Genomic DNA, 26123 nt, shown 5'->3' with positions numbered 1-26123 from the left:
GACTGTGTCTCGGGCTCCTCAGGAAACTGACATGCCATGTGGACTAAGAAGTGGGGGAACATGGCACTTCCAGAGCAGTGGGCCTAGTGCAGAAACACCCTGGGGTTGTGTGTGTATATTTGTGTGTGTGTGTGATCATTGTCAGGCCCTCAGCACCACTGCAGTCTCTTAGCTGGGAGAGAAGTGTGTCACTTTCCCCAATACGCTCCTTTCCTGTCTGTAATGCCACTTAATTCCTCACAGTTTGTGTGGGTTGGATTGGTTTTTTTGTTTTTTTAATAAATGAAAACAAAACTCTCTCTTCCTTCTTTTGCACCCCCTGCTATTCTCACTCCTACCCCATCAATGCGCTTTGCTGATGGCGCTTTGTCTCTCCTGCGCGTCTCGTCCCGCCCCCCTCCTGCCCGCCATGCCGTCTCATCCTGCCACCCTTTAGCGGCGCTAGCAGTGCTCAGGGTGGCCCCCCGTGGCTCACGGGTTCTCAAACATACTCACCAACTTCCATATGTCGCTACCGCAGCCTGGCACAGCCCGTCAATGCCAACACCCGCCTGTCCAGCGTCTCATCGCATGACTCTGGCTTCATCTCCCAGGACGCCATGTTCTCCAAGCCACCTTCGCCAATGCCCTCGGACCTCACCAGTCAGGTAAGCTTAGCGGGGCAGCCGCCAAAGGCCACAGAATGAAAAGGGGAAGCCCTGGGCAAACATGGCAGCTATCAACACTCTTCTTGCTGTTACTCTGCTGCAGGCAGGCCCAATCCGGTTGTGCAGGCACAGTCTCTTAGGGGAAGTCAAGGGTACTGGTGGCCACAGGACAGACCCCTTGAATGAGCTACCATCCCCCACCCCCTCCAGTTTAATCAGATTCCTCTGCCCTCAGTCCTTCATTTTATAAACCAGGCTGGTTGACTATTTAGGTGGGGTAGGTTCCCAGCACTACATGGGCTGTGCAGCGGATGGGTGTGCCAGTCCCCATTTTAGCTGGTTCCAGGTGAGTTGTTGGCAGCCACGTCTCTCTTTTGCCTGGGAGTAGGCCCAGAAATCTGTGAGGAAAAGAAGCCTGCTTCTCTCCTTGGCCACCTGGTGGTTGCAGAGCCCCAGGAACTGACAGCCTCAACTCTCCAGGGGTGGTGAAGAACTCCTACATAGGTGTCAAGGCTTCAGATTTGGGGGACCTGCAGCTCGGAGCCTCCCTTGAAGGGCAAAAAGATCTCTCTCATCCCTCCAGCTGAATAGCCAGGTGCACATAATGGCTTACTTCTCTGTGACTGGGGAAGGGGCTTAGTGCTGCGGGGAATGTAACAAGCCCCCTCACCCACTCAAGTAGCTTTTGCCAGCCTGCTGCCTATTAAGATGCCTGCCCCAGTGTGGCCGTTCCAGTGCGAATTAAGAGCCCATAACATCTGGAGGGCTCCAGGCCCGTGAAGGCGGCACTAAAGCATGGATTTCTGAATCCCACAGCCGTGAAGGGTTACAGCCACTCAAAGGTTCTCACGTCCCCATTTCTTTTAAGTGTAAAGAGCCAGCAGCTCTTTCTCTGGGGCTTCTGCAACAGATGGTCCAGAGGGATTTTATCCAAGACTTGCAGAGCGAGGGTTTATCAAGCTGCTCTGAGCTGAGGGTGGCTCCAAGAAAAGCAAGTTAAGATATTTGTGAATAATGTTGTGTTTTTGTAAAGTGTCTCATGGAGGTGCAAGCAGAATGTCTGGCCTGCGGGCAGGAAGAGGGCAGCTGCCGAGTGCACCTGTGAGGAAGGTGCAGGAAGTTTGGGACGTCCCTCTGGCCTCCTGTGTGCCTTGTTTCCACACCCTGGGCGAGAGGAGGCTTTCCCCCCCTGCCTCTCTGCTTCCTGCAGCTGGTCATTTCCTATTGCCCTTGCAGAGGGAGGAGGCCTTCCTTTCCTCGGCTCCTTCCTCATCGCTTCCCCTGCTGAAGAGTTATTGCAGAGGGCCTGCAAGTGCCTGTGCAAAATCCATGTGAGGCCTCTCATGGGCTTCCCGTGAGCGTGTGTGGCTCCTCCGGTGTTTGCACTGCCTGCTGTGATCTAACACCTGGCTCTTAAGTGTCAAGGCTGGCTGCCCTGCGCTTGCATCTGCCTCCTCGGGTCTCTCTCTGTCTCTCTCTCTCTCTCTGCCTGCTGCTTTCCCTCCACCAGCTGCTTAACCAGGTCTCTTCTCTCCCTTCTCTCCCATATGTCTGTTTTGCTCCTGCTGACCTTTGGACTTTGGGCATGGCAGAAGTCCTCCAGCTCCGCATCGTCCGAGGCCTCAGAAACCTGCCAGTCTGTTAGCGAATGCAACTCCCCGACCTCGGTCAGTTCTAGCTCTGCCCCCGGGGCATGGTCAGGCGGCCGGAAGGTGACGCGCAAATCGGCAACATCCTTCCCACCCACCCACCAACCCACCCATCACACACCCAGGATCCAGGGATACGCACCCCACCCAGTGGCTGATGTACTGCAGGGCTTTAGCATGTCACAAACCTTTGGGGAAATGGACACCTCCTCCTGCTCCTCTGGTTGCCGTCTCCCTCTCCTCCTCTTCTTCCTCCACCATTTCTGTTCCCGGTCCCACCTTGTTGGCTGGCTTTTGGCTCTTGGCTTTTTGATGGTTGTTGTTTTTTTGGTCCTGGCTTGATGATTCCGGTGTGATTCTGGCTTCCTCTGCAGCTCTGCCCAGCCGGTTGCCACGGGCCGCCCCCTTCCCACCCCCTGCAGGTTGGCTGGGTGTGCAGCGGTCATGCATGTGCTCTGGGTTCTCTTCACCGTGGTTTCTTACTGTGTTTCAGTGGAAACCCCTGAATGTAGCTCATGTGGCCAGGACTGAAGGAAGCTCCAGAAGAAGCCTTAGCCTGGTGTGTATATTGTGGTGTGTCCGTTTCCGAGATCTTGACCAGGGGAGTCAGCTGCTCCAGAGCTGGAACAGGAGCCTTCTGTGGCTCTGTTGGCTCTGGAAACATGTAGCTCCAAGCCTAATCTTCCAGCAGCAGCCTAGGGATTCCCCTCTGGAAAGCAATGGAGGTGATGCTGCAGAGGTCACTCAGGAGCAAGAGCCTCTGCTCTGCACAAGTTCCGTTCTGTTTGGGGGGTTTTCTGCATCATTTAATATGCTCAATGGTTGAACCCAGCCAGGCTCCCACCCCAGCATTTTTAGGTGCAGGTAGCAAAGGCTCCCATGTGGCCCCAGATCAAACCCATCAGGCTGTCTGAAGCAGTCGTTCTTTCCTCTTGCACACTGGCATTGTGAGCACATCAAAGTGCTCTGGAAACAGGAAGTGCTGCTTCCTTCTTCCTGAACACAGGAAGCCTGCATCAGGACAGCTTTGGGATGGCAGAATATGAACTATTTCCCCTCAGCTGACCCACCTGCCCCCCCCCCAAAGTCTCTGCAATGTCCCTGTGCTGCCATCTCTCTGAGTTGGGGCAGGAACTGCTTCCCATAAACAAACACCATGTAGGGTTTGGTGTGAGTGGAGTGAAGTGGTGGTGGTGGGGGGGCTAAGAACAGCCCCTGCCTGGAAGTCCTTCCATTCTCAGGTCAGCCATGAGCTCACTGAGTTCTTTTAGACAGCAGTCTGCCTTTCAGGACCATTGTATGGATCGTGCAGAACTGAATGTGCTGTGTTTTGAACACTCAATATTTATATAGCACTTTCTGTAAGAGGGAAGATGCATTCACCTGACTTTCCAGAAAATGTGTTTGAGGAGAGTGAGAGAATTGGGATTCCAGTGGGATGGGGGACACATATTGTTGGAGGTATCATGACTGTCAGCTGCTTCAAGCTCTTGGGGAAGCAGCCCACACTTTTAAAAGGAAGCAGGCACCCTCCTGGCCTGGCGCCTCCACCTTTCCTGTCTTTGTTGAAACCCTTTTTAAGCCAAGAGGGGATTTCTCCGTCACCAGCCCAACAGAGCAAAATGGTGGCAGAGCCATTTTGTGATTGCCACAACCCCTGCTCTTTGCCCTGGGGTGGCCCTTTTGCCAATTCCTCTCTCCCCACCCCCTTGCCCAATCCCTCTCCATCCAGTCTCATCTCCCATTTCTGCCCTATTCCATACCCACCTGACTTTGCACTGCTGTGCCCGATGTTGGGGCCCCAGCTGTGCCGTCCTACCCATCTCCTCTTGGATTTTGCAGGATTGGTCCAAGGCTAGCCTCTATGAACAGCCGGTGGCAAGCACACTGCAGCGAAGGAAGGACCGCGTAGAGCATCTCCGTGAAGCTGAGCTGGGCTCCACCAGCCTGGTATACCCAGGAATCAGCTTGGAGGAAGGCTCCAGGCCCCGCATGTCCCCGGCCTCCATTGCTGCCAAGGTATAGCCAGCTTCAGTGTCAAAATGGGAGACCGGGGGGACAGGAACTTGGAATAGGTTTGGTACCCAGGTGATGGAGCACTTACTTGTCCCAGACCTTAGCTAGGAGGCAACTCCCTGGAGGAGGAGACCCAGGCCTCCTCTGTATATCTTGTTCCAGAAGGAGATTTACCCAAATAGCAACTGGCATCCTTGAGCTGAGTGCAGAAGGGAATTTCAGGGCAGCAGAGGAAGTTCTCTCGGAGAAGTGTTTTGCAGTTGATGGGTTTTGCTCATATGAATCGTGAAAAAATGCCACCCCCAGCATGCCATCGCATGCCAGCAGCTTCCTGTGTAGCCCTTTGCCCTGATGGGGCTGTGGAGCCCTGGAGGAATTGAATGATGCATGTCTGTTGCTTATACTTCATATGTTTGATGAGGGACCTGCTTGAGTGACCCTGGCAGACATGATGCCTACTCTCACCAGCTGCTGTATGTGAGTCACTGGGGAATAGCCATGGGAGGGAGGGAGGGAGGGCTGGCCACTGCCTTTAGGCGCCACTTTCCTCCTCCTACTTCCACCTTGCCTCTGCCCCACAAAGCCTCCTCACTTCAGCCCCCCCCCCCAGTACACACAAAAGAAATGGGCATTATTTGCACATCCTGTCTTGAGCAGAGCAGGGACTCATGGGGTGCATGTGGAATTGGGGCACACATGTTAGCCTGGGAGAGATCCAGGCTAACCACCCTCATGTCAGCAGCTGCTTGCCCACTAGGGGTGTTGTGTTCACGGCCAACATAGTTTTGGGGAATGAGATAACTTGATCATTCTCCTATCTCCCCATCTCCACTTGCTTTCCATTCATGTTTTCTGACCTTTGGGTGCAGGTGGCCTGGCCCAGGCACACACATGGTGCCATCTCCTACAGCTCAGGGTGCCATTTGCTTTGAGACCAGCTCATCACACCGCTCACTTCCCACCCCATTTTGTTTCTCCACCAGCATGGGGAGGAGGTGTCCCCAGCCGCAAGTGACCTGGCCATGGTGCTGACCCGAGGCCTGAGTCTTGAGCACCAGAAGAGTAGCCGGGACTCCCTGCAGTACTCCAGTGGCTACAGCACACAAACCACCACTCCTTCCTGCTCTGAGGACACCATCCCCTCGCAAGGTATCTCTGCCAATGGGCTTATTGGCACCCAGGGAAGGGGTGGGGTGGCGTTTTACTTAATGTGGTAATTTTTTTTAGGGTGGCATACATGGTTATTACATTTATCTATATCTTGCCTCCCCCCCACACCCATGGGATTCAAGGCAGCTTACAACTAAAATAGACACAGGTTATATATATTAACAAAATCAAAATATATACGTATGAAAGATCTCATATAGTGGAGAGTGTTGCGCATGGAGTCCAGCAGTGGCTGCTTGGCTGTGCTGCACCTGCCAGCTGAGAATGCTGACACCCACCCTGTCCATCTGTCGCCTCCACAGGCTCAGATTACGACTGCTATTCCGTGAACGGCGACATGGAAGGGGAGAACCAGAGCGAATTCGACAAATCCTCGACTATCCCTCGCAACAGCAACATCGCCCAGAATTACCGGCGCATGATCCAGACCAAGCGGCCTGCTTCTACTGCTGGCCTGCCCACCGGCACTGCCCTGCCCACCGGCGCCACGCCAGGGGTGGCCACCATCCGCCGCACACCTTCCACCAAGCCCACAGTACGCCGAACCCTCTCCAACGCCGGCCCCATTCCCATCAGACCCCCCATTGTCCCTGTCAAGACGCCAACAGTGCCTGACTCCCCTGGGTACACCGGCCCCACCCGGGTGGGCAGCGAGGAATGTGTGTTCTACACTGACGATGCCTCACCAAGCGCCATGGACTTTGCCAAAGCCTCGCCCAAGAGGCTGAGCCTGCCAAACACCGCCTGGGGCAGCAACGTGATGGAGATCTCTGTGTATGCCGGGAAGCACCTCTCCACAGAGGAGGAGGAGCAGCAGCTGGCAGCCAACCGGCACAGCCTTGTGGAGAAGATTGGGGAGCTGGTAGCCAGTGCCCATGCCCTTGGCGAGGGCCAGTTTCCCTTCCCCACGGGGGTCTCTGCCCTCGGTCCCGGGGAAGAGACACCCACTCCTCCCCCGGCGGCCTCCAGCGACCCTCCGGCGGAAGACATGCTGGTGGCCATCCGGCGTGGGGTGCGCCTTCGCAGGACCATCACCAATGACAGGTCGGCGCCCCGGTTTTTGTGATGGACTCTTCCCCAGCGCCTGCTCAGTGCCCACCCGGTGGCTGGAGAGCAACCAGAGTCAGGACTAAACCAGGGGAAATGGAAGAGAAGTAAACGAACCACAAAAGGCAAAGCCACTTTATGGAGATCGTGTCAGAGTCTAGATATAAAGGAGACTAATCTATACGCCTTTGCTAACAAACCTGCACAGGCACAGCCTGGCACTGAACTGGTTTTGGAGCCTCTTTTATACACATTGTTTTTCCATCTGCTGCCCTGCCCAGGTTTCCTTTCCCCTCCTGCACCTTCCTTCATCCTGGCCTGCAGAGAGACCGGTTGCTGCTGCTGCTGCCGCCACAAGGAGGGAGGCCATTCCCTTGCTCCATGATTGTCAGGGAGGAGTGAAAACCTGAACTGGATCTAGCAACTACAGTGTTCTTAGTATAAACTACACACACACGCCCCGACACACTTGCACATGGCAAAGAAATGGAGGCTGCCGTTCCTAGAGAGCACCCACCTCCTCCGGACAAAAAAAATGCACTGTTAGTCCTGTGCTGAATCCTCCCTTCACAGCTCTCTGTCTGTCTGTCTGTCTGTCTGTCTGTTTGTCTGTCTTTCCAGTTATTTTCTGTTTGCCATCTGTTTGTATCAGCTACTTCAAGAAAGACTTTACAAGCAGCAGTTAACACCCCCGTGAACAATCCCGGAAGCCTCTCGTGTTCCCAGGTGGATCCCAAATGCGCAGCTGGAGGAGAGGGTGCAAGGGGCAGGGAGTGAACAACCTGCAGGCATGTCACCAGGCAGGAGGGCCCAACCCCCCCCAACAAGAGGTTGAGTCACAGCCACAGACTTATTGGCCTCCGTTTCCTCCGTGGCTCTACTGGGAGCAGAGTGGGCAGGTTGGTTATATTCAGGAAGAGGATTGTGCTCTCATCCCAAGTGGGGTAGGAGCTCTGTAATCTGAGGCCGAGGGTTGGGCTGCTGTTGATCTGCCCTCAGTGCCACTTCAGGACTGGGCTTGAACCTTTTGATAAGAGCAGTGGCCATGGTTCTCCCTTGAAGTTGGGTGGGAGGGAGCAGAATTGGTAGTGATGGAAAGGTGAAGGTGGATGGCTGTTGCTCCGGAATAGCTGTAGCTAAGTGGATATAGGAGCAAAAGAAGTATTTTTGTGGATGGTAGTGGAGGACTTTGGTAATTGAGGGCCTTAGAGGGTTTTGAAAGCAGGGTGTGTGCAAAGACCAAGGGTGTCTGCTCTTGAATTCTCCTACAACCATCTGGCAAGGCCAAAGGTTGTTAAACTGATGCTCACAGGTTCTGGTGTCACTGGAAAGGCTGTAGCAGAGTGGTAGAGCACCTGCTTGGCATGCAGAAGGTCCCAGGTTCAACTGTTGGCATCTCCAGATAAGAATAGGAAAGATCTTTGTTGTGGGAGGCTGCTGCCAAGCAGTGTTAGGCGGAGTGCTGGGTCTGGGGCAGTGTCCTCTGCCTTTTCCAATGTGAGCCTGTTTTGGCCAAGTATGGGTATGGTTATGACTAAGCCTGTGAGTGTGTGGCAGGGTGCCTCTTCTAACAGCATCAAAAGGGGCCCAATTTTGTCAATATTGGGTGGATACTTTGAAAGGGGTTTAAAGTATCTGCAGAGAGGGAAATAGCTGAACCAACCCTCTTGGTTGGTTCGTTTACCTTTGGCGAAGTTGCTGCTGCTTAGCCAGATCTGCTATATGGTCAACCACATCGCATTCATGGTACGATTCCCCGATTCACCCTGACCTGCTCATGAAATTAGAGTCCCAGCAGAAAGTGAGGAAAGAATTGCCACAAGCAGGCTTTAAAAATGGGGGCAGAGGGGATTTACAGAAACAGACCAGCTCCCTTGTTCTGGTTTTGGCCTCCAGATCTATAACCAAATGAATATTCAGCACAGCTTCTTCCTTTGTGCTTGGAGCTGAAGGAGCATGAGTTGGATTGCAGCTCCCAGCCAGAAGCTCCAGCTTGGGCCATGCAGCTGCTGTAAGAATATCCACATTTCTCACTGTTTTAGGCCAGGGATGGATAACTTTTCACCTTCCAATGTTATTAAGACTCCCATCAATGCTGACCATGGGCTAGGCCGGTTTCTGGGCCTGATGGGAGTTAAGAGTTCAGCAGGGCTGGAATTTAGGGCACGCAAGCCAGGTAGTCAGAAGGAACATAAATACAAATAGTGCCTATCAACTTTTTAAGCTGTTTCATTTACTTCCACCTGCCCCCCCAAATTTGGAACAGAAGAATTTGCCCCGCAGAAACAACTTAAGGGTTTGGATAAATTCATTGAGTTTATTTATATTAGTTACGTAATCTTATACCCAGATCTGGAGAGTGCAAGAGACTTGGATCTACCTTGTGCTCACCCTGATATTGTCCCAGAAAGTCTAGAAATCGGCTCTGTTGGCAAATGGAAAGTGTTGTTGGGAAAGGGGACAGTCTTGAAAGAAAGAGAAAGTGATGGGGAAAGTCAGTGGCTGGGAATTAAGGTGGTCTAAAGTGAGGGGGAAAGAGGGAGACGCCTTTCCCTGTGCTTTGACTAGGAAGGAATCAGAGAATTGTCGAGTTGGAAGGAACAATGAGGGTCATCCAGTCCAACCCTTTGCAATACAGAAATCTTTTGTCCAACATGGGGCCTGGCCCTGGGTTAAGAGTCTCATGCTTTACAGATCAAGCTTCGTCAACAAATGAGGGTCCATTAAACGGCCCGTGCTGCATAACCTCCACCTTTTGTGTTTGTTGGGCTCAAGAATGAGCATGTCTTGCTTTCCTCTCGTGGGATTGTTGAGTATCCAAGGATCACTGAACAGCACAGATGTAGCACATATGGGGTGGCTAAGTGGGGGAGGCAGAGCCCATGCCAGACATTAGGGGCTTCCTTTGTCTTTGGACAGGCCAGGCATTCGAGTACAGAGCTTACCCATGCAAAGAAAAAAATGAAAGATGGGCTTGTGACAATTATTCAAGAGAGATGCCACCACATTTCTCATAGCAGCAGCATGGTGGTCAACAACCCTTTCTATTAGAGAGAGAGCACAGCTGTGGACAGCATTGAGTGCTGTGTGGTGAGGCACAAGCAAAGCACAGCGGTGGTGAATACAAACCAGCCAACTCAAGGCCCCTTGCAAGGGCTGGGGAGCCTAGAAGCCTCTGAGAAAGCACAACTGCGCCTGCTCCCTCTTGCTGGATCCTCCCCATCTCCCCATCCTTAGTTCCTGCAAGGCACAGCAGGGCCTGGTGTTGTCGTTGTTGTACATAGAGCCACAGCAGTCCCCTCCACCCTCCCCACAGCCCAGACGTCTTATGTGCGCTTGCGTGGGTGTCACGTTGTAGCCTCCTTAACTCTTATACTGTCGTAGTAATAACAGTTTAGTTTCTAACCAACCAACCTTCCTGTGGGTGCCCCCCTCCTCCCTGTCATGGCCAGAAATGACAACAGTGACAATGCGTGAGAAATGTTTGCATTTTGCTTTTTATTTTTATTTTTTTGTACAGAGGAAAAAAACCCTTTAAAATGTCTCTCTCAACTGATGTTAACTATTCTGGTGCTGTTAACTTGTTCTTTTTTTCTAATTTATTTTCCCTACCCCCCCCCCTTTGCTAGCAGCCCTGGCCTTACCCACCCACCCTCTTTCATTCTTAAAGTTAATTATCCTCTCCCTTCATTTAAAATAGTCACTGCTACAAGTAACGAATGCACTGTGAAGATTCCAGTATTAATAAAAGTTGTACTGTAATTAACGCAAATTGGTTCCTCCCACCCCATGGGGATACCCATTCTTACTCTCCTACGCATAAGAGGAAGAAAGCAGTTGTTTCTTCAGGCCAGGCACACAACATCCACAGGTGGTTTCCCTACCTGTAACCCTCCTGGAATCACAACACAAATGCTAACACACATTTGTCCCAGCCATTCCAATTCTGAATTTATGGTTACAGAAATCGAAAGGTAAGTGTATTTTTTTTAAAACAAAGCACCAGCTTCTATAGTTCTAGCCTAGTAGGGGTTCTTAAGAGAGATGTCTTAAGGTGTATTTCAGACGAGCACAAGAGCCTGCTGGATTGTAGCAAAGACCCATCCCACTCTGGCAGAGACAAACCAGATGCCTGTAGGAAACTCAAAGGGAGAGCACAATATAACTCATGTGATTCCCAGCAACTGGTATTCAGAAGCACACTGTCTCCAACAGTGGAAGTAGCAATCAATAGCTGCGTCTCTCTGTATCTTCTCACATGGAAAGCAATAAGCATGTGTTGTTGTTTTTTAGCCTTCTGGGGCCTGCCTTTTTCTAATGCTGTTGCTCTAAAGCCCCAGCCCCTGGACTAGGAGAAAGGAGCTGGACCTTGCTGATTTCAGTACCAGCCAGTGCATCAATCCCCAACCCTCTTCTCACAGCCATTTGCATATTTCCAACACCTTGTAGCAAGAAACGAGCATTACCATGCCCATAGAATCTAAAGAGCTGCTTAGTATCCAAGTGTGCCTGCTTGTGTATGTGGAGAAGTAATGGGGGTGAAGTCTGAGGGGTATTATTTCTGTAGCTTCCACTATAGCAGCATAGAAGATAGTTCTTCCCCACAGCAAGCTTTACCACAGTCTTTGTCACTGACAGTTGCCCTTCACATCAATCCCCACCCCTAATCACTGAACCATTTCAAGGCTGGGCTGTGTTAGGCCTCTCCACCAGCCCCAACCTTAGTGAGGCAGCAGCAGTCCTCAAAGGCTACACACTGCTCCACTCTGGCCTTGTCTAAGAGGGCAAGAGACTTCCCAACCAGACACTGATTACTCCCTTTTCCGCAATCCCTCACTGGCTACTGGCTCCCTTCTGATGGGATGGGCTCTCCTTTTCTTGGAGCCAGAGAAGGTCCAGTGTGGCAGTTTGACATAGCATGTCAGAGCCTAGCCGAAAGAGAGATTTTCAGCTGGCAAGAGAATTTGCTTAGTTCTACTTCTGAAATGGATGATATCCAATCCAGAACTCCCACATCCATACATGGAAGGAGAAATGGTCCTTTAAAGTAATTGTTCAGTGAAGACATTTGAAACAAAAGCAACCCGAAGCACCAGGAAACTTTTGAAAAAGGCCCAGAAAGCCTGGCCCAATTTCTAGATCTGAAATCACCTGGCTTCGGGCTTAAATAAACTACTGCTCATAAGTTCTCTGTAGCCTGATCCGGCAAGTGCCCATTCCACCAAGGGGCAGTGCTGCCAGTTCCACTGTATTTCTAGCCGGACCTCAACTAAAGGTGAGCTCATGACTATTAAAACCAGACACTGATCTCTCAGCAGCCAGCACATTTTTAACTGAACATCTGGTCCCCGTAATATCTGAAGGGCATTTGTATCTCTTCAAGCAAGTATCTGTGTTTAGGAGCTGCAGCCAGTCACAAGTTCCATAGACACCTGCACTGTCCTCCAGAGGTCAGGAACCTGTGCCCTCCAAATATTTGCAAACAGCTACCATTATCCCTGACTATTGGGCCAGGCTGACTCGGATGAATCAAACCCCTATATTACATTTAAAACAAGTAGTCAGCCCACCATAGAAACAAAGAGATCTGTCATTCACATGTAATGCAGCCCTAAGAATGGCTCGGAGGGAGGGAGTGCAAAAGGTTTGCTTTTGAGGAAAGTAAACATAACAGCAACTTATCTTCTCTGAAGGGGTAGGGTAGGGGAGAGTAAGATCTCTAGAGAAATACAGAGCCTAATACTAGACACTGCAAGTGCAGGGAAATGTGGCTTTCCTCTGCAGCCAAAAGGGCAAGAAGTGCATTTTAAAATGGATGACAAGATTGATCCTCCCATGAATTTAATGTGCCATTGGCAGAGCTCCTCCCTAGCTCATGTCCCCAGGAGCAGGTAAAATTCATGAGAGAAGTCACCAAACAGGTTTGTCAGCCAACCTTTAATCCAGATGCTGGGTTTTATTAACGAAAAATCTATGGCCAGAATCACACAGGCCATCTCTTCAGCAGACAAAAGGCTAACTTGGTACAAGACTCTATTTACAAACACAGAGATAAAAACTGCAGGATGGAAAAATTACACCAGCCACGCCCACAAGGCTTCCCAGACACTGGCCAATGGAAGAGGAGGAGCCCTAACGTCCCTGTGCTCATATCTTACCAACTCAGAAAAGGGGACTTCATCTAGCTAGCTCACTTGACAAGGAAAGGGCACCAGGGCCTTGTCCAAGGGCAGGTTGGTAGTGGGTGCAGCACCCAAACTGTCTGTAAAAAGGGTGGAGCCAGAAACACACCTGAAAGGGGAGGCCTCGCCACTTGGGAGAACCTGACTGACTCCTGGAACAGCATGGACAGAACAGGTTGATGACACGGTTGGGCTTTCACGTCGCTGGAAGAAAACAAGAGTACCAAAGTGGGAGCAACTGGCCAAAAAAGCTCATACCCTTCAAAACATCTTTGGAACAGGAATCCCAGCCACGTCCCTGAAAAGGCGCCTCTCAGAAAGCATAGCGGGTGCGGATGTCCTCCAGCTTCTTGGACACCTCTGGTGGGGTCCTGTCCAGCTCTTCAGACACGTTCTTCTGCTTGTTGGGCTCCATGGAGTTGAACTGCTCACACAGATCCCCATCAATGACATTCTAGCAAGAGAAAGAAAGGGTGGGGGGCTATTTTAGAAGCTGTAGCCCATGGAACGAAGGAGGGAATGGGCTCAAGCACAGAAAGCAGACCCAAAGCACACAGAACAAGAGGCTTGTCTAAGAGGCCCAAAGATTCTCCACAAGAGTCAGAATGAAAAAAAGCAAATTCTCTCTTTAAAAAAGTACAGGTATTCAGCAGACATTTTCCTAAAAGTGAAAAATGAAGGTGTCCACAAGTCCATGGAATTGGGGGGGGGGGGGACGGGACAAAAAACTAGAAAACTCCAGCAAAAAAACAAACAAACTTGAACTATCTTGCTCAAGATCACCCCAGGGCTTGGCATGTGGTGAACTTGCAGCTTTAGAGCTACACTATTAATGCTGCAAGTCTGGAAATGAAGACTTAACCATGCTAATGCAAAAATAACCTGCTGCATGACTCCTCATTGTGACAGAAGCATTTCCTGAAATGCAGATTCATAGGGGGGGGGGCAGAAACCGAATTCTGACACAATGGACAGTGCTGCCCTATCCATGATGTACAGGTGACCCAAGAGAAACACATGGTTTCCAAAGAAAAAAGTAGACCCACCTTGATACCTAGGTCAGTTCTAACAGGATGCTACCATCACCAGGGAGAACTGCAATAGGGAATCGGGGCTTGAAATCTATACATATGACTTAGAAAAGATAAACGTCCATTCAGACAAACCACCCAGATGGTGAAAAAGTCAGAGAATCACATAGACATATAGGCCCCATTGCTGATTACCCTTCTTAGCAAGCAGAATCCTGTCCTGGAAAAGCCATTCCAGCAACCTCAGCAGATGCTCTGACCAAGCATAAAATGCAGGGGAAAATTTGGCCTTCACATTGGCAACTTTTACCCATGAGCAGAGCTCAAGTGCTTACTAGCCTATGATGGACACGTAGCAGAGACCCACAAACTCAGCCTACCTTCACTGGGAAGTAATAGGAGCGGAAGCTGAGGTGGTCTCGTCCACAGAGAGGAGGGTGTTCAGACCTCAGATGCATCTCAACATGTTGGAAGAAGTCATGATCCTGAAAAGAGAGAGCGCCATCAAAGGGAAAGGAAAACAGCTGGAAGCAGCAGTGTCAGGCCAAACCCGGGGCCAGCACTGAAAAGAGGAGCAGCTGTGATTGGTACACTGGTTGACAACACGCCACCTGAACAAACCTCCTAGAACAGGGGTAGGCAACCCCAGGCCCAGCGGCCTGACCAATCTGGCCTGTGGACGGTCCGGGAATCAGAGTGTTTTTACATGAGTAGAATGTCTCCTTTTATTTAAAATGCATCCCTGGGTTATTTGTGGGGCCTACCTGGTGTTTTTACATGAGTAGAATGGGTGCTTTTATTTAAAATGCCTCTCTGGGTTATTTGTGGGGCATAGGAATTGGTTCAGGTTTTTTTTCAAAATATAGTCCAGCCCACCACATGGTCTGAGGGACGGTGGACCGGCCTACAGCTAAAAAAGATTGCTGATCCCTGTCCTAGAGAGAGTGAGCCCTCTGCAGGCTGGCATGCATCATTTTGGGGAAGGATGTATTTACATAGCAGAAAGTTCATCACAAAGCACTGGTCCAATGTGGATTTCCCTCTTCAGAAACCGGCCTGGACTTCAGATATCACCTTATTTGTATCTGCCCATTCATCCAGTCTCCCAAGAAGGAGCCTAGCATATAGTTTAGAGGCTACATCTAACAAACTAATGGGTCTATAACTGGCAGGATTTTTCTAATCACCCTTTTTGTATATTGGGGCAATTATACTCAGCTTCCACCCTTCCGGTATGTAACCTGAGCTGTTAATATATGAAAACTGTTTTGCAAAAATGGGCGACCAGAAATCCGGTCTTATAAATCTCCATTGGGATCATGTCTTCTCCTAGAGCTTTATTGGCTAATTGGCTTATGATTGGGCGTGATGTCTGACCATTCTGGCAGTTATAACAACTGAGTATAGTAAACTTGTGAGGGTGAGTCAGAGCGGGGGCCATATATTCCTGTAAAATATGTCACCCAGTCCTTTCCTTAGACAGATGCTTCTAACGTGTAGCCCAGCCCATTTGTACCTTGGGCAACCAAATGCCAAAATTTCCGTGAATCCTTTTTAGCTCTGCTTCATTCTGTCATGCAATAAAATTTCAGTCATGCCTCATGGGCAGAGCCAACTGGCAAATTTCAGGGTACATTATATTGCCAGATATCAGTGTATGCACTGGGGGGGGGGGAGACATACAGAGAGCAAAGAGAGCCATAGGCAGCTCAGGAGGTCCAACAGCAGCCAAGCTCAGTACGTGCATTAAGCAGATCCATTTCTGATCCACACAAGGAAGAGCCAAGAGGCCAACTGTGGGCAGGGAGTGGCATAGCCTCCCCCCCCCCTTCAGCTTTGTCTTCCATCCTCCCATAACTCACTGTCCCTACTGCAGGGCATTAAGTGCTCCTGCTGCACTATGTAGATGAACAACTCTTAATATTTCCATCATACAAGAACTTCCTACCTCATGTGATGTAAACGGGACCAGAATGCCAATGCCCCCAGATAAGGTCGTATAGACAAGAGATTCAGAGCCTCCGGGGATTAGAGTTGTCTTCTGCAGGGACAGGACTGTTTCCCCTACATGGTAGTTCATAATCACCTCTGCCTGAAAGTAAGACAAGCAAGACTTCAGCAGGTGACCTAAGATAATGCATTAAATCAAGACAATCTCATTTTCATCAAAGAAAACCTACATTTATCACTTCCAGTGGTTGGTGAGGACATTTCTAAACACACTTATAATGCAAACTTGCAACAGTGATTTCCTATGTGTAATGATTGGGGAGGGAGGTGCAATTAGGCTACTGGAGTACATTGGACCCCTTCCATTATGAGCACAGTATTTCATTAGGACAGTATTTCACATTTCTAAAATGAGGTGTCAATTAAATTATCCCCCCCTAAAACAGGAGGACTGTTGAAATATGTCTTAAAATTTGCTATGAACCTCAGAAGGCATTTCAAATATTTGCAAAAATAAATAAATTAATTAAGCAAACCTGAATCACTTCATACTCCCTATACTGGCTCAACAATTGCACGGGGTCAGTTGTCCTGGGTTGTTTCTCCCCCATTCTGTTTCAAGTTTCATTTAACTAAAGGGGTCCAATGTTCCCCTACTGGAAAGGGAAACTGTCCCTCCTCTCCCCAGGAACTTCTCAAAGCAGAGTAGGGGGAAATCACAAAAGTTTTGCCTGTATCATGTTACAGTATTTCAAGAACACGGAAGAGATTTTTCTGTGAACTTTTTAAAAATCTCCATTCTTTGTGCATGAAAAACAACTACAAACAACCCTAATTACAAAGCTCCAAAGGCATCTGCTTGACCACATGAGTACAATTGCACTCTAGGCAGGGGTTTAACTCTGCTCCACACTGCATTTACATAGACACAGAAGTTAATTTCAAAAGCCGTTTCAGGCTCCAACAGGCAGACAGTCATGTTATTAATTCCATAGGGATACTCTGGCTTAAAAAAAAAAAGAAATCACTCTAACATGTTTTTTATCAGTAGATTTATATATTCTTAAAAAGGAAGTTGCCAGTTCCAGAAATAAGCAGGTAATGAAGTTAATAAATAACCAGAAAACTAGAAAGAGCCTCCAGTTTCTCACCTGAGGAAGCACCCCCTTCCCTACACCAAAGTTACCTTTTGAGAAGCCCCATTAAGAAGGCCTCTATCCCACAACGCCTTGTTTCCAGTTGGGTCCTCGTCTACCTCATCATTTGTGTTGGGTGGCAGCCGCACCTACAGGAGGAGGCATCAGGAGAGTCAAACTCAAGCGTGGCCTCAATGGCAAATGGGAATAACTTGAAGGTGTTGTAAGCATGAATTCAGAAAAGCCCAAACAAGCAAACACTCTGCATGTCACATAAAACCACAGTGAGTGCCCCAACCTGGGTTCACAGCATGTTTCTCCCCCAACAAACCATGAGAGTTAACAAGGTTTGTTCTTGACTCATTGCTTGTGCTTGTTGGAAGCAAACAAACCAACAGGATGAAGTCTGGAAGTCACAACAAGCCGTCGCAGCAGCAGTAGTAGGAGAGGAGCAAAGCAAGAACTTTTCAGCAGCATGCACCAACACAACCACATAGATCCACAGTCTGTTTTTAGCTGTGGGCTGACTGTGATGTGTGATCCAAGCCACAAAAGGAGAGCAACCAAGCATATGTCTCTATTAACAGAACAGTCACAAGGTGTGCACTTTGGCAGAAGAGTGTCCAGAGGAAGTTGCCACCGCCCATGACAGCAGCGTGTGAGTGTAGGAGAAAGGTCTCAGGCCACCAGCTAAATGGTGCTTAGCAAAAGGCCGGGGTTTCACTGGCATCTCCCACATCAGGGAATCAAAACGACAGCAGGACAGTTCTCAAATGAGCCCCAGGAGTTTCCTGGCTGCCTTCAGGCTGACTCACCACACAGATGTTGCCAAACTTGTCAGCCCCAGCCACTGTGTCATAGTCGAGGAGGCAGGCAGTGGTGACCCAGCGGGGGTGGGTGTCATCTGCAAAAATGATCAGCTGGTTCTCGTTCCTCTTGTAGCGCACCCAGATGAAGCTCTCCTGGACATCTGAGACGATCACTCGGTGCCCAATGGTCTGGATCCCACAGATGTAGTTGGCAATGTGCTGGGAAGTGATAGCAATTTAGAAAAGCAGTTCAAAAAGCAGAAAGGGGAGGCTGTTCAAGGCAAGCCCTAAAATCCCTTCCTGAGCCTTCATGAAATCTGAACATCACGGGCATCTCTCTGCAAGGCTATGATCATTTATAGTGCAACAGCTGTAGCTTTCTAAGAGAGAAAAGGGGAGTTGGGACATTGCTTATCTGTGATCACTTTCTATATCTGAATGTGCACCGAGAACCAGTGCTAACATCATTCTAGGTAGCTCTCCTGATTCTATAATACTCAGAAGGCCAAACAAACAAGGGAAAAGCAAATATGTGAAATATGAAAATCTTCCTATTTCTACTTTCTATAACCCAGCACCCGCCAGATGTTTGGGACTACAAATCCCATCATCCTTGACCATTGGCTACGCTGAAAGCTGATGCGAGTTGTAGTCCAAAACATTTGGAGGGCTCCAGGCTGCTCTGTGCCCTTTTGTGCAGACTGTTCACTACACCATTATAAAGTTGGTGTCAGGAATGACAAAAAAAAATCCAAAACTTTCAACTATCACCTTATGTGAATCATAGGCCATGGCTTCAGAAACACAAAACCACACCTTTGAGCCTCTGATTCTCAATTCTATTCGAAAGGGAAAGAAAATGATTATCTATCCAGTGAAATGTAATAAGGTACAGAGAGGGTGGAAACAGCCCTGAAGACTTACCCCTTAAGCAATTTAGGAATTGCTTAATTCCTAAATTTTTGAAGGAAGCCAAAGTTCTGGGCAAGAGAACGTTTCCCTGAAGCTTGAAAAAAGTTCAAAGGTTTCAACCAAATTTGTTAAAAGCGATAGGGAATGTCTGCCTTAGGAAATGCAGCATCCAGGAGATCTGCGCACACAAACACACACAACACGTTCTAAATACCTTATTCTCACACTTCCGGAGCAGCTTCTTCTTGCCCAAGTCATATACCCGCAAGAGTTTCCCCACGCCAATGAGCACTCTGCCTTGGAAGGGGGCAATAGCAGCTGGTACCTCCTCTACTGGGGTCTGAACAGAAATGAAATGAAAGAGAAGTAGCCTTTGTCAAGCAGACAAAACAAAGATCATTAATAGTACCCTCAATGCATAGATGAAGCCCTGCCACTGCAAGGATGGGCAAGTTTCAGCCCTGGCAAAGGATGCAGACCCACCACCACTGAGTTTTGGGGCCCACTTGAATCAAGTACCCATTGCATCCACTGGGGAAGAGATGGACATTGCAAGCCCACAAGGACAAACTGCCTCTAGGAAGGGGCCTCCTAGTCCAGTTCCTGCCCAACAAAAGAACCTGCATCCACACAGGTCCAGGCTGCTAGGTATCAACAAGGAGGAAGAATTCAACTTTTGCAGTGCTCTGTACATTGTTGGCTTTCTCCACGTCAACAGAAGCCAAAGTATTCAGCAACCACCATCAGATGCTGCAAAAGCTCAAGTCAGATCACCTATAAATGACCCATTCACAGGTCTATGCTTGTTTTGCTTCAAATGTCCATTAGATAACTGCAACTGTCACACCATTACTATAATTGCTCAAATTTCCCTGGCAGCAAGCAATGTGCATACATTTTGCATGGCAAACACTGACAAAATCCAATGTGATTTTTGATATGGCTGCTGTTTTGTGGACAGAAGGAAAACCATTTGTGGAGTACTTACTAACAGTGATGGTCCTCTGTTCCCAACCAAGAGATTTCCGTCCCAAAGAGTTGGGTCTCATCAGTACATTTTAGCTACCTCTTGGCAAGCCCCATCCATGTTCATCTTCCCAGATTCCTCCCCCTCCAACCCACTAGTGGAGGAAATTCTCACCTTGTGCAAGAACTCAAGCTTCTCCCCACTGTTTATCAACTTATAGGTGTAGACAAAGCCTCCAGCCACAGAGCGTGGGTTCAGGATGAGGTCCTTGGCTACGCCCACTAGAACATGCCAGTCGTCACCACCATTGGCAAATCGGCACACTGCCACACTGTAGAGAGCCAGAACGATAATGTTACTTGACAAGACAAGGGAAGACTGGGAAGGCAAAAGAAGCAGTTGCTTCACAGCAACGAAGAGCAAGAGAGAACACTTTGGGGGAAGGCAGCAGCGAAGAGTATGTTGTACCATTTGCTTGTGACTAAGGAAGCATAGAAATGCAATACGCAAACTGAATGAGACTTAATTAGGGCCGTTGTCAGCTGAGAAGATCATGGTAAATGACTGCCGTGTATCAGCCCCAAGACCCCAAACAACTTCAGGTAGACCACATTTTTGCTTTATTTAATTAGATTCTAGAGTCATCTAGCTACAATAGCACAAGTAAATATTTGGTTTGACTGGTGTACTTCAAGTATGACCAAAGTAAGTATACAAAAGTATAAAGAGTATTTCCATTATTTAGCAGAAAGGGCAGCATTCAAAAGGGTAACTTGCTTCAGAGGTGCAGAAACTGTTCCTTACCTGAAGGCAGCTTCATTTTGCTCCAGCTGGACTAGATCTAAAGTGTTTCCTTGGATGGGGTTCATCACCCGGACAACAGACGCCCATTGTCCATTTCCTGCCTTTGGGGCACCAAAGATGGACTCGGGAAGGTTCTCGTTCAGAAACGCTGCCGCCATCTCTGCAGCTAGTTCCCTCTCATCTTCCCCTGCGGCTTCCACCATTTCCTGCAATGCACAAAGGGGCAAAAAAAGGACTGTAAGAGCTGCCTGCTGGTTCAGGCCAAAGACCTATCTCTAGTGCAGCATCCTGTTCTCACAGTGGCCAAAGCAGATGCCTCTTGGAAGCCCAAGCAGGACCTAAGTCATTCCCAAGAACTGGCATTCAGAGGCATGCTGCTTTTGGCAATGGAGACAGAATATAGTCATCATGGTTAGTAGGCAACTGATAATATACTTCTCCGTGAAGTTGTTTAATGCTCTTTTAAAGCCATCCAAGTTGGTGGCCATCACTGCTTCTTGTGATTATGACGATTAGGCAGTCCTAACTGAGGTGCAGAAAGTAAGTGAGCTTTTCCATGGGTTACAAAAGCAGACTAGCCTCCTCTCTAGAAAGGAAAGTGGTCACTGCTCTGCACTGTGTTGCGACAACTTCCCCACCAAGTGCAGCAGCAGCAAAAGAAGCTCCAGCTCACAGAATCCTGTCCCTGCCCTTCTTTGGTGAGAGCTGGGCCCGAGGCAGAAGCCAGGCATGTTACCTCCGCCATCTGCTGCTTCCTTTGGGCTTTAGTGGCCTCAGTATAAGCATTGTGGTCCGTCTCAATGATGATTAGGTTGTTGCTCTCAGGGTGGATGACGAACTTCCTAGGAGTGTACTGCAACGGGAAGGCAACCTGGTTGAAGACAGCTCCAAGCTTCTCCAGGGCCAAAATCCTGTGGGAGCCAAAAAGTTGCAGACATTAAGCTTATCCCAGTGAGCCACCTTAAAGGAACTAAAAGGACATCCAGGCCAAACAATGGAGCCTCCCTTGTGGGAAAGCATCTGTGGCATGAACCACCTTCCATCAAGGAGAAGTGGGACCTTTTCAACCTGAAAACTAACAACTTGCCTGGTAGCCATCAGTGATGGGGAGCTCCATGAGTGTGTGAGTGAAAGGCAGAGGAGGAAAGGGTCCTTGCATCCCTCCTCCTTCAGTCTGCTTAGTGGAAGGAAGAGCGCTGTACCTGCACTTGCATGATGGCTAAAGACCAGTTACTTTTGCAGGCTTATTTACAATGGCCACCCTTGACAGCCAATTCACAGTACTTTGTATTCTATGGAGCTTCATGCAGGAAAGCCTGTGGGTGTCAGCATGCCAGGCAACCTCCTTTAATATTCAAGATCAGGAGAGACAGCTGCCTCCTGCCCCTGAAGAGAGATCAAGTAGACCTTCAACAAAACCAACAAGGCTGCTTTTTCAGAACCACCCGATGCTTTGTGAAAAAGTAGAGCAGCCTCTGAAGTGTACACTCCACAGACTGGCTACCACCAAGGAATAATCTCCTCCCAACAACCAGTCATGCTTCGGGTGGGATGCAGTGGGTGGGTGGCTGCCATGTACAGCTCTCCTTCCCATCTTGAGAAACTAGGAAGGAGGCCAAATCAAGCTACTCAATGCAGAGTGGGTAAGCCACCTTACCCATGCAAGGTCATGTAGAAAGGAGGCATTCAGGGCAACCCTTTTGGGCACCAGATGCCCCTGCTTTGCGCAGGAAGGAGCTTGGGACAGACAAGCAAGACAGACAGACAGTCCTGTGTGCCAAGAAAGAAGGCAAACAGGTTCCATTATTTGTTTCCTTTCCCACCGCTGGCATTTTGATACGAACCTCAGTGTGTTTGTTGAGATGGCTACTATGCCCTCTGGACACTGCTCTGAAGCAAAGCCAGAGGCAAACTCCAACGTTTCATATGAGAGGGGTGTTAAGTGGAAGCGGGACTGATAGGAGTAACTCAGCCAAGAACGGCTTGACATGGCCAGCACCTGGAGCAGGAGGAAAAGAAGAGAGAGAAAACTCAGGGAGAGAACAGCAAATGGGACAGAGCAGCTCACACCTCTAGGAACCAAGCTGGCTGCCTTCTTCTTCCACAATCAAAGGCTCTGTTGGCAGGGCAGAACTAATTACAGGCTCTAGGAGTCCCCAAGCCAGCAGCATAAGAGAAGTTGTGAGGGGGCCAAATTGAGATTCCTGCATTGCATGGTGTTGGACTAGATGACCCACAGGGTCCCTTCCAGCTCCACAACAATATGATCCTGAAGGCCACAAGCCTGGCTACTTTATCACCAACTTTCAAAAACACCTTGCACTCTGTAAATCAGGTGCAATGATTTACAGCAGCAAGAGCCAGGCAAACAAAGTACATTGAATACTTCCTCCTCCTTTAATGCCCCCTCCCTTTCTCACAAGCAGCTAAAATGAGCAGGATCCAGAAGCAGGCCAAGGTATTTCCTTTCCCCTGGCCTGATCAACACTCTTGTTTTCTCCCTCACTCACACCCCCATCCTATAGCATGTATTTTCCGTCTGTACCAGACGGTAAACAAGGAATTTAGATGTGAACTCATCCCGCCCCAAATTTCTAAAAGATCTTAGTCACCAGATTCACAGTCCTCCTGAAGTTTTTGCTCCTCCCCCTCCAGCTTTTCATGAGTGCACTCCTCTGATTCCCCGCTCACTCACCGCTTCTTGGCCTTGCATCCGGACTCGGAAGAGCTTCACAGGGCGCGAGCCCAGATACCTGGTCCTTGTGTCAGAGAGGTCACCAGTAACTGGATCAAGGACAGTTCGGAGAAGCACACCGTTCTGGGTTACAAGGGAAGATGAGCAAAGCAAGGTGTGGGGAGAGGGACAAGGGCAGGCAGAGAGAAAAAGAGCACCAGATGAACTCAGAATACCAATGTATCTTCGGCTCCTGACTCTGGAAGTCTTACTATTTCCAGGTTCTCTCTGGCATGTACAAAATTAAGCACAACACTGCTACAAAGCTGCTGTTTCCTCCTTTAACAAACTAAGAAAAGGCTTTTTTGTGAAGCAGCTTAAAGTGTAGGCTACTGCCACTTCCCACCTAAATACAAAGACCCCTGACCCGCTGGAAGATGAGCTCTAACACTTCCACCCTCCTCCCTGGCAGACAGAAGGTATCCTTCACAATGGGATTAGAGTCTGCCTTAATAAAGCGGGAGAGGGCTCCGTTCCTCGGGAGCTCTGGAAGAGTGAAGAAGGTGACAGGAGGGACGCAATGTTCCATTCTGGCAGGCCTTCTGGGAGGGTATGTGGAACGGGTCTCTATAGGGTTGTACAAACTCAAGAGTATGGCTTCCCACACAGTCCAGTCAAATGCACCAAGACCTGGTCCAATCCCGTATATCGAGGATCCAGCAAAGGTTCTGGGCAGTAATTGCTTACCTGCAAGCCAATGTTCAGGTACAAGAAGCCAATCGAGCCCCGCTCTCCCAGCTCATCCTGCTTCTCAGCTCCACCCATTTCCACAATACACAGTGATTCTGGCTGGGCAGGGAGAGCTTGCATACTCAGCGGCTGAAGACAGTCCTAAGGGATGGAGAAGGAAGACACCATTACTAAAGCAGAGAGAAAGAACAAAGCATAACACATAAGGTCTTTGTTGCTACCCTGAACCACTTCAGACATCAGCTGAGGAACTGTAAATGGCTGGATTCTCCTTTGTACAAAAATGCCTGGCATATTTGAAGGAGAAGACTAGGCTGACCTGCCAGTTTGCTATGTAGGAGGGCATTCAACCACATCCCCCAGCAGTCTGAAGAGACAGATTGAAGAAGCACATGGCAATGTTGATTATGCCAACCAGCTCAAAGTGTTTCTCCATTTGGAGCAATCTGTGGGAAGATTCATTTCATCTGAGGAAGTCTTTGAAGAATCATTTTTAGCTCTGGCCTTCTTTCAGGCAACCCACTATCTTCCAAAAGTTTGGAATACAACTCCCATAATCCTCAGCCAAACTGGCTAGGGCTGGGGTGAGTTGTAGTTCAAACCATCTGAAAGTCACCAGGTTGGAGAAAGCTCACGTACAACATACACCTTGATTATTGTGAATTGGCCTATTATATGCATGACCAGAGGCTTGGATGCGCCTTACTGGCATCAAGCCCTTTGGAATGCCTGAACCTTCAAATTAAGAGGCAGGGTATCAAAAAAAGAAGGGGAGGGGAGAGAAAGCAACTGCAGTTTGGGTTGGGAAAAGAGCATGCTAGAGTTCAGCTGGAGTCAGCTAAAATTGGAAGACATATTGGGGTACTGGAGGAGTAAGCCATGCCTTTGGGGTTTCTGACGAAGCACCAGCAGTTGTATTGCCCACTTTATGAGTCTGCTTGCTTCCAATATGCTCTCCTTTCATATTAGGTAACAAACCAAAGTCAGTCTAGTGCATTCTCACATCCAAAGAAAGGAAAGCCCTGCTAACCACCCCTGGAACTTCCTCTCACTCAGTTTTTTTTTTGGGGGGGGTAGTTTTGGTTACAATACTTTAAGTCGGGTCAGCAAAGGCTTAGCTACAGGCAAGCGACTCTCAGGAAGCACTTACAGAGGGGTCAAGGGAAATTATGCGCACAGTGTTGTCCACCAGCCCAACAGCAAGGAACCGGGAGCGCTGCTCTCCTGGGGGAACGTTGGCCAAGCTCATGCACACCACGTCAGCAGACATCTCCTTCCTCTCTGTGTATTCATTCAGCTGCCCTGACTGGTGTGGAAAAAAGGCACAATGGGGGAAGGAAGTCACACCTGGATTAGCAGAACCAGACTCATTTCAGATCAAGAGCTGTGCAGTAATTCTTTAAACCACGTATGATGACAGGTGACCTTGCTTGTTTGACCTTTTGAGGTAGGAAGCCTAGAGCACTTTGAAGAACACCAAGTTTATCAGAGATAAGCTGGTCTTAAAAAATATGCCAGTCTCTGCAATGGCCCACCAAAGCAACCCCCAAACACCCACCCCATCCAAATAGCACAAATTACCTGAATGTTATTCTGCACAAGAACCCCTGAAATGAAGGAATGCAACATAAGGAGCCCAATAATGCTGTGATGCAGTTCTCATTTATTTCCACTGCAAGCCTAGTCTGCAAACCCTCATGAAAGTCACATCTCCCTCCAGCTAAGCTCACGTACCGGGTCCATCTCAAAGTAGACCAGCTCTCCCCCTGTCAGTGCGATCACCACTTGTCTCTGATTCACAGCACATTTGACGATGGTTTTCTTCCCTGGTGTTTTCCACTCATTAACTCTTTTATCTGCTCTGATGTGCCGGATGCCATCAGGATAAACCTAAACAAATACAGAAATAAGATGCTGAGTCAGTCCATCTGACAGGAAGTGCCTTTGCTGTTCTTTCCATTACAGTGGTGCCCCGCAAGACGAACGCCTCGCAAGACGGAAAACTCGCTAGACGAAAGAGTTTTCCGTTTTCGAGTTGCTTCGCAAGACGAATTTCCCTATGGGCTTGCTTCGCAAGACAAAAACGTCTTGCGACTTTGTTTCCTTTGTCTTAAAACCGTTAAAACCAAGGGTGCCTTGCTTGAACAGCTGCAGTTGCGACTTGACTTCGAGGAGCAACTGTTAGCACGCGGTTTGGTAGCCTTTTTTCAGACCTTGCTCATTTTTGAAGCTTTTCCAAAACTTTTCCAGAACTTCTTTAGCATCCATTTGGTAAGTAAAACTTTTAAAAAATTTTTGGGGGGTTTTGGATTTTGGGTTGGGGTGTTTGGGATTCAAGGACTTGGTGTTGGGGGGGGTTCTGCGAGAATCTGGGAGCTT

General features: G+C 49.0%; 2 protein-coding genes and 1 long non-coding RNA gene across 9 annotated transcripts in view; 1 reads left to right on the top strand and 2 right to left on the bottom strand.

Annotated features, from left to right (window-relative positions):
* Positions 1-10517, top strand: part of MTSS2 (MTSS I-BAR domain containing 2) — a 59371-nt gene extending 48854 nt beyond the window's left edge. For 2 of the 5 annotated variants that reach the window (XM_081872305.1, XM_081872308.1), the window contains 6 exons: positions 521-647; positions 2240-2314; positions 2790-2855; positions 4139-4315; positions 5296-5461; positions 5785-10517. In XM_081872305.1, the coding sequence (XP_081728431.1) occupies positions 521-647; positions 2240-2314; positions 2790-2855; positions 4139-4315; positions 5296-5461; positions 5785-6548 (1375 nt within the window). In that variant the 3' untranslated portion in view covers positions 6549-10517. The remainder of the gene's footprint in view (positions 1-520; positions 648-2239; positions 2315-2789; positions 2856-4138; positions 4316-5295; positions 5462-5784) is intronic. The other 3 variants (XM_081872306.1, XM_081872309.1, XM_081872307.1) reach the window with 2 other exon arrangements.
* On the bottom strand, positions 10008-12236 carry LOC309347620. Its single transcript, XR_014158995.1, has 2 exons — positions 11206-12236; positions 10008-11140 (listed from the first exon to the last, which is right to left on the bottom strand). It is a non-coding gene; the product is annotated as an uncharacterized lncRNA (long non-coding RNA).
* A 211-nt stretch (positions 12237-12447) lies between these two features.
* SF3B3 (splicing factor 3b subunit 3) overlaps positions 12448-26123 on the bottom strand; it is a 33484-nt gene continuing 19808 nt past the window's right edge. For all 3 annotated transcript variants that reach the window (XM_081872292.1, XM_081872293.1, XM_081872294.1), the window contains exons 13-26: positions 25479-25634; positions 24895-25050; positions 23742-23885; positions 23016-23138; positions 22165-22319; positions 21057-21231; positions 20321-20526; positions 19691-19847; positions 18764-18889; positions 17644-17856; positions 16879-16977; positions 15691-15834; positions 14123-14227; positions 12448-13165 (exon numbers count right to left, since the gene is read on the bottom strand). In XM_081872292.1, coding sequence (XP_081728418.1) covers positions 13025-13165; positions 14123-14227; positions 15691-15834; positions 16879-16977; positions 17644-17856; positions 18764-18889; positions 19691-19847; positions 20321-20526; positions 21057-21231; positions 22165-22319; positions 23016-23138; positions 23742-23885; positions 24895-25050; positions 25479-25634 — 2100 coding nt within the window. In that variant the 3' untranslated portion in view covers positions 12448-13024. The remainder of the gene's footprint in view (positions 13166-14122; positions 14228-15690; positions 15835-16878; positions 16978-17643; positions 17857-18763; positions 18890-19690; positions 19848-20320; positions 20527-21056; positions 21232-22164; positions 22320-23015; positions 23139-23741; positions 23886-24894; positions 25051-25478; positions 25635-26123) is intronic.

This window comes from Podarcis erhardii, assembly GCF_964252035.2.
Source record: "Podarcis erhardii genome assembly, chromosome: 7".
Taxonomy (NCBI): Eukaryota; Metazoa; Chordata; class Lepidosauria; order Squamata; family Lacertidae; genus Podarcis; species Podarcis erhardii.
This window is presented reverse-complemented; position numbering and strand designations above follow the sequence as displayed.